Source organism: Mytilus galloprovincialis, chromosome 6, assembly GCF_965363235.1.
Source record: "Mytilus galloprovincialis chromosome 6, xbMytGall1.hap1.1, whole genome shotgun sequence".
NCBI classification, from domain to species: Eukaryota; Metazoa; Mollusca; class Bivalvia; order Mytilida; family Mytilidae; genus Mytilus; species Mytilus galloprovincialis.
In genome coordinates this window covers 27,817,448-27,825,611 of record NC_134843.1, presented here as the reverse complement: position 1 = coordinate 27,825,611, position 8,164 = coordinate 27,817,448, and the positions used below count along the sequence as shown (strand labels likewise).

The 8,164-nt window shown below is 31.8% G+C and overlaps 1 protein-coding gene across 1 annotated transcript; it reads left to right on the top strand.

Annotated features, from left to right (window-relative positions):
* The first annotated feature begins 464 nt into the window (after positions 1–464).
* On the top strand, positions 465–6,110 carry LOC143079306 (GTP-binding protein Rit2-like). Its single transcript, XM_076254572.1, has 4 exons — positions 465–1,044; positions 2,137–2,219; positions 3,641–3,818; positions 4,148–6,110. The coding sequence occupies exons 1-4, from the start codon at positions 531–533 to the stop codon at positions 4,396–4,398; spliced, it is 1,026 nt and encodes a 341-aa protein (XP_076110687.1). The 5' UTR covers positions 465–530; the 3' UTR covers positions 4,399–6,110.
* The last annotated feature ends 2,054 nt before the right edge of the window (positions 6,111–8,164 follow it).

Genomic DNA, 8,164 nt, shown 5'->3' with positions numbered 1-8,164 from the left:
TTTTCATCAATGATATCGAGACATAAGTATAACAGCATCACTTCTAATGTGTATTTGAAATGTAAACAAAGAGTTAAAATCGGCTTTTTAATGTCTATATATAAAAATGTGTTAATATTCAAATTAACGAAATTAAAGAGTGTGTAAAAAGAACGGAATATTATTAAAAAATGTATGGTAATACATGTAGAAAAGAATCAAATTGCAAACTAGTTTCTTAGTTAAGCATTGTATTTCACTCATATATTTCTTTATCAATTAATGGCAATTCAAACTCACATTTTTGATTATCTTGCCGTCATTCTGAAATATACGTATCTAAATATAAGTATCGAATTAAACTGAGTCATGACAATGTTGATTAGTACCTGGTAACAAACAATATCACGTGTGTGGGTAGGGGTTTTCCAATACATTGGTATAAATAAAATGTTGCTGAAGGCTAAATCAATATTGGATTTGTAACTGTAGTACAAGTTATACATTAAACTGGTATATTAGATCACAAGCAACGTTAGATCGTTATCAGTATGAAAAATATGGTTTTTGAGGATAAACTGGATCCCGAGTCGTTATTCGCTTCTGTCAACGGTTTCCTGAGTCCAATTCAAACAAAGTCAGCACCGAATTCCCCTTTGACAACAAGAAAAAAATCAAAAGTAAATATTCTGAAAGAGGATGAAAGAAGACGAAATAGTTTACCAATTACAACAGATAAGCTATTGCCAGACTCTGACTCGGAAAGAAAAACGAAACAGTGCAAAAGAATACGTTCTTTTAAAACGTCATCAAGAGGAGTTCCAAAGGCTACAGAAGGGGACAGACGGGAAAGTAATGTCAGTGTGTCTTCACTACGAGGTTTTAACCGTCAACGACAATCAAGTGACACATCAGAGGACAGTTCCCTTTGTTGTGGTTGTTCCTCCACCTCTTCGTCAGGATACTACCGTGTATGTGTAATGGGGGCTGATGCCGTTGGAAAGCGTACTTTGACAACTCAGTTTATGAGCTCTGATTTCATGTGCTCACATATTTTTGAAATAGGTAAGTAATTTTTATTGTATTTTTCTATTTTTTCTTTTAGTAAGTGTTTTATCGACAGTGCAAAAAAATACAAACGAATCCTCCTGTTTAACAGTTTTCGGTATTTTGAAGTTTTTTAATTTTTTGAGTCCAAGTGTCTGAGAGTTTTCTATTTCATTTTATTTAGCCTTTCTCACTATTTTGAGATTGAGCGCAACCTACGAGTCTTTTGTAGACGAAATACAAGTCTTGCATTCGAAATTATTATCCAAGTGTCTTTGGAAAGTTCTTTTGTCATCCGGTATTAAAATGCGTTGTACTTTTTTGAAGTCTGTGTACGTTCTTTAGTGAGTTATATGATAGGTATATTTGTTTAAAAGGCTCACTTGGAACAAAAATTAAAAGTCCAATAATTGTGTCCTTACCCTTTGAGTTCCACTATGGTAACTAGAGGTTCTAAAGAGTCTGTGTCTTTTACTTACGTTTTCAACAATGGTAGCTTTTTTGTAGAAATTATCATTAGACGGGAATACAGCTTCATATAGTTCACTGACACATTCAGTCATGTTGAGCATATTCATGATATTGTAGACCTTATCCGGATGATGATAATTTTTCGTTCACTTATACTATCATATTCTTCAGAATAATAGTCAGCAATGCAAAACAAATGGACACATTTCTGAAACAAGTGTCTCTATTGATGATTATGGCAAAGTTTTGTTATATTTCGTCTTGTAGTTTGAAAGGACGACGGACAAATGTTGGAAAATGCTCACACTGGCCCCAAAGACCAGGTGAGCTTAACAAAGATATCTTCGTGTCCTCTAATGATTAATCTGTCTTAACGTCTGTCCGTTAGCACTTATTTGTCGTAGGATACATCATTATTGAATCGTTCAAGGACCTAAAACAGTGTTGCCCCGAACATGTATATGTAAAATAGAGGTCAATTTTATTGTTTAACATGCTTGGGCATAGTTTTAGTTGTGTATGTACATGATGCATTACCACTTGTTTTTATAGTTAAAAAAATGTACCGACCGATTATAAACGTTGTTGCTATTCAAGTAACAGTCTGATCTTTGAATCATGTTAAAATGTATCTTTTAGGAGATGTTGAAGACAATCTGTTAACAGTCGTAATAGACAACGAAGAATCTACCTTAGAATTTGTAGATTTCTCAGAGGACAAGGTGAGATATCTATTCAATCTATCGACTAATTTTATGACTGTGTAGAAAACAATAGGGGAAAATGAAAGAGAGAGAAAAAAATAGAATTCAATCACATACTCATTACTTAATCCCTCCAAGCTTTAGCTATGATTAGTTTCAATTGATTTTTTTTTTCTCCAAAGATTTCTGTTGGTAGTAAGAAATGTCAATTTTTGTCTGTATCGTCTGTTTATGGATATGCTTCAAGGTTTACAGGATGGATAATGAGTAGTTAGACTGTTTACTAGTACCACGTGTAGAATAAAAACTGTTTACTTTCTCGGGTAAAAATATTAGGATAAAAGATTCTTTGAACCATTTCTTTCTGCAGGTTCTTTTTTATTTCGTGATACTATCTCAACATTCAATCTCCTTTATACTCCCTCCTATAGTATGTTAACATTTATTTCATATAATTTAGAGTAATGAAAGTGTATCTTTGAGAATTACCTGTGTGTTGCTTTTTTTGTTTGTTTATATGATAGGAAGAATATGTCAATAAATTATTCATGGTTTAATTTGTTGAATAATAGCATTGTAATGATTTCAAATAGTATAATTAAGAAAATCATTAATTGTGAATTCATTGAGAAAATTACAAATAGGGATGAGTCATTAGAGATGTTTTACCTGCGTATTTTTAAATGTTTTCCATTATAATTGCTGCAGAATCAAAGAAGTGCAAATCAATGCTACAATACATAAATGTTTGCTTTTATAGTAATGTTAAAGAGAACAAATAAAGATAAATACTAATCGGTTTGTACAAACAAACATTACTAATTGAACTCGAGACACTTGAAAATTTAGATTTCGATACGCAAACGATTTCTGAAGCGAAAAGTATAAAAGAATCTAAGAAAAACGATAGGTTTGTAATCATTTTGTATTATTCGGACTCTTTCTCCGATATAGCGATTATTACAGTACTACGTTTGATTCAAGAGGATCTCTGTTTTCGATCGTGAATGTCATTTAAAACTATTTGCATTACTATCGTATACAGAAGATCTATTTTGACGCTCCGATTGTTAATGCGTTTTTAAGGACTTGCAATCATGTATAGCTGATTTGTGTTAACTGGTGTGAATTAACAGTAGCAGGTTGTTTGTGTTTTCGTTGGGTTTTTGTTGTTATTGGTTTTTAGCCATGGTAATGTCTGGTTATTTCAAACTTACGAGACTATCCCATAGATATATTTTGCCTCTAGTTTAATGGGTACGATCATGATGGTGTAAAAACAAAGGAACACAAATATTAGTTTTAATATTTTGAGGCTAGTATATAGTATTGTAAAATAGTTTTAAAATTTAATATGACAAGCAAAAATATTTTTAAATTCACATTAGGTTGGTTTTTTTTTTAATTACATCATAATTTGTTTTACTTTCTAATGACAGGCGGAGGAACAACAGATCGACGCTTACATTGTTGTGTTTTCTGTCCATGACAAATCAACGTTTGAAGTTGCTGTTCAGTATATACAATATATCCGCAATGACATGGACAGTGATAGACCAATAATTATTGTTGCAAATAAAGTAGACCTCGTTAGAAAAAGACAAATTAGTCATGAAGGTTAGTTTCATTTGTGAAATATTTATTTGTCGCAAATAATATCACACGCAATTAACAGTGTTGCTAAATCAGCAAGAGGCACTGCAGATATATACGTTATCTTAACATTCAAGTGTTCATCTAACTAGTTCTGACGAGTTAAGATATTTTATAATACTCTTGCATTGATATAGGAGTAAACGTATAACTACCTTATTTAATAAAAAAAAACGATATTTTTAAGGAAATAACAGACGACACATGCACACTATTCAAAATATCTATGTATCATCAAAATACAAATACATGAACATATATTTCAAAATAAGTGTGTCATATTTGTATTTCAGATGCCAGAAAAATATCAACAAAATATAATTGTAAATACATAGAAACGTCTGCAACATTGAATGTAAAAGTGGATGAATTACTTGTTGGAATACTTAAACAGATTAAATTACGACTAAATCCAGACATTGAAAAACCAAAGGTGACCTCCTCACGAAGAGACTCTTTATTGAAAGGATCCATTGATATGCTCGGCAAATTTTTTCATCTAAAACATAAACACAAAAAAAACTCTGATGATGTTATGACGTAAATTGAATTCCCATGTTGATAACAGCGTCTATAAGTTATGGGTACCCTAAATATGTTATTATCAAATTATGTTCTACAAAACTATGTTAGATTTTTTCACGTTTAATACCATTATACCGTTTAGCCGTAACAAAATGCATTTGTCTAAAGGTCGCGTTCTAGCCTCGTGAACAAGTGGTTTGGAATTTGATTTATGGCCTGTAAACTGATTTAATAATCTTTATCTATACACGGCAGTTAGTTACAATGGCTATCAAACTGGTGGGACACGGCAATATGACAGATTTCCTCTAGACCAGATCTTGTAATCTTCCGTAATAAGGATCTCGTCTAAAATGTTATACTTTAGTTTAAAAATCTTGAAAAAAAAAATTAGATTATATGTTAAATTAGATTGTTTATGTCTTTAAATTTATACTAGTCATCTGCTAGTCATATGGGATGAAAAGCTTGTCATAATCTTCAAAAGATATATCATGATGAGATCTTTTAGAAGTTTAATGATTTTACTTTTATTCTTTATTTTAATGGTAGAAAACAAAGGATTTCCTTTCCCGAATAGGTTAGTGATATATAACTATGGTAATTCATTAAGACTTTTATTGGATTTAAAGGGATTTTTATGTGACAAATGGGAATTTTCATGTCACTGATCACGAAAACACTAAAATCAAATATATCGAAAATAAACATCAATCTCATATTATATGTATATTCCATACATAAATCATCATGTTTATTGAGATAATCGAACGGGTATGGATTTTTTATAACAATAAAACTGTAAATATACTAACAATGTTCGTTAATTTGATCAAACAAGTCTTTTATCTGTTTTTCTTGCTTTCAAATAAGCACATAAACCAAGTGGGGTATAATTTACTGAATATACAATGTAATTATACTAGTATACATGACGACTGCTTGTAATTACTCCTAGGGGGTTTAGTTCTCGAAAAATACATGTAAGAAGATCAACATGGTCATTTATTTAAATACTGTTGGTTCATTTTGAGAAATGTTCATGATCATTCTTGGAATCCTGGTTTCCGTATCACGCTATCTTTTGTTTATTGCATGAAACTTTTGCTTTGAATAGTTGGCTTCTAGTACCAATGATATTAATTAGAAGAAAATGCCTTCTGAGTGCGGATTTGAATTAACGATACCAAATAATCTAGTCTAAATACGCATTTCGACAATAAACGTCTTGTCAGTTAGGATCTAGGAAGACAGATTTGCCAATTGAAAATGTATCAAAAAAATAAGAAAAACCCAAAATTTTCAATTAGTAAAGTTATAGCTTAGACCGGGTAAAGAATCGGAGTTTTGCATGAATGAGATATATTCCTTAATGTAAGATAATTTCATGATTTGTATATAGCAAATTTTGATAACATGATATCCGTCTGTTCATGCCAGTATCGTAGTGCTGAGTATGGTGTACCAAATTGACGAGGAATAAGCTTTTCGCTGTGTTGAATATGCTTTCTATGTGTCAGATTTAAGAAGTTTTTTTTAACTACGATGCAAATATGTGTATTAAACCGGTGATAGCAATGACTGGTTAACAATTAGGGTAACTGTGACATCGCAAAATCAAATGCAGCTCACCACTTTCATTTCTTTTCATCATGTTAAGTCGGATACGATAATGTATCGCAAAACTTACATAGATGTTATATGGCAAGAAATTAAATGTAAATAAATGTATTTATCTGGATTATATATGTCATTGTGCCAAATTTATAGTTTTCTGAAAAGCTATTAACCAATTATGTATGTTTGGTTCTCTTTTAAAAAGAACACTTTTGACTTAATTGTCTCTTCGGTAGACCTTGGTGATAATCTATAATTTATTTCTTATTGTCGAATCCCTAATGATATATGATTGACCAAAAAACTTTTTTACGTGAATTATCAATTCAATATAGCTCATTAAATGTTTTTCGGTCAACCAAAATAGTCCTTATATAACAGTATTTGACAAACGCGTCTTTGGTTACCTTTTCTGTTGAAATTAGAAATTGCTCTAGAAATTATCAATACAAAAATAAGTAGAGGTGATCATCAGGGAATATCATCTGTAAAAAAGGTATTTACAATGTATTCTTGAGAATTGCTTATTGAAGAAATTATCCAGTGTAGTTATGGAACCGACATAACAAATAGATGGTCACTTTTATTGAACATGTGTTAACTATGATTCAAATGAATATAAGAAGATGTAGTATGAGTGACAATGAGACAACTCTCCATCCATGTCACAATTTGTAAAAGTAAACCATTACAGTTCAAAGTACAGTCTTCAACATGGATCATTGGCTTACGTTGAATAGCAAATATATAGATCCCCTTCACCAATCACAGAAGATAAACACCATGAAGGTCGCAATTCAGATTATAAAAAAGATTGCGATTAGATCGTGGTATAGACGGCGTGAAAATTCACTAGTTAAGTAAATACTATGTAGTTTTCGCGTTTATAGTAAGTCTTTGAAATACTACTATTAATAGCCTGCTACGAATCCGCTACAATTGTACCATATTTTAGTTACGATCGTATCACGCTGTTGCTACGTCTAAAATGTCTTGCCGTATCCTACACGATCTCAAAACTATCGAGCCACGACTCAACTACGTTGTTACTGTGCCCTTCATTAGCACATGTGTGTCAATGGTTAAACTACAGGTCGAACTTAGTGCATCGTTTCAAAAAATCAACAAAATGATTTCCTGCAAATAACGTGGAAAGGACGGACGTAGAAATCCCGTTGTAAGTTCAAACTAAGAACGTACTAAGGACGTACAAAAGAGGGACGAAATATACCAGAGGGACAGTCAAACTCATAAATCGAAAATAAACTGACAACGCCATGGCTAAAAATGAAAAAAAAACCAGACCAACAATAGCAGACATGACACAACATAGAAAACTAAAGAATAAGCAACGCGAATCCCACAAAAAAAAATCAAAGTACGGCAATCGTGTATTAGCATCATTTCAATTTCGTAAATATTCATTATTATAACGTACATGTAGTGAAATCGGATAGCCGCAGTGAAATCTTTTTCACTGGCTTCTCAATGGCACTACTTTTCTTATATAATGCTTAATTCTACGCCTATCCCAATATAACTCCATCCTTATTTCAACATTCCTACGCTTCTACTCCGACTAGTTTTGTCCACTACTGCAATACGAATTTATTGAACAGTTTCAAAGTTGGTCGAGGACTTTAGTGCATATAGAACATTCTGATGACTAATGTGTACGGAGGGACGATATACATATATTTAATTCCTCGGTAAGACTAGTGATGCTTTTCTTAAAAACAACATAAATGTAATCGCTGAATGTAAGACCTAGATGTCAACGTCAAAATCTGTCTAATCTTGGTTTGTTGTGTTGCTTTCTCTAAAATGTTCCTTATTTTTCATTATTTAATCAATGTGATTCCATCAAACCGCTTTCTGCCACTGGCAGTTAATGAATGAATCAATCAATCACTAAACCGCGTGTGTGAATATCTTTTGCGTAAGACTTGTAAGTGAATATGACTCTATTGGGGATATTTAGACCATATATACATATATACAGTCCGCCAAAAGTTAAGCACCACCTGTTTTTATTGCACAGATTTTTTTTTCAAATTTAAAAAATCAATTATTCCACGAAAAAAATAAAACAATCATATAGCAATTTTGCTAATGTATACCATAAACAAACCAGAAATGTAATTTTAGTCACTTATGAAGGTTCTATG

Excerpts from the sequence above, each read along its gene's own strand:
- LOC143079306 (XM_076254572.1), top strand. The coding sequence starts at position 531 with ATGAAAAATATGGTTTTTGAGGATAAACTGGATCCCGAGTCGTTATTC. Across the intron at positions 1,045-2,136 it reads CTCACATATTTTTGAAATAG|GAGATGTTGAAGACAATCTG; the intron begins GTAAGTAATTTT and ends TGTATCTTTTAG. Across the intron at positions 2,220-3,640 it reads TAGATTTCTCAGAGGACAAG|GCGGAGGAACAACAGATCGA; the intron begins GTGAGATATCTA and ends TTCTAATGACAG.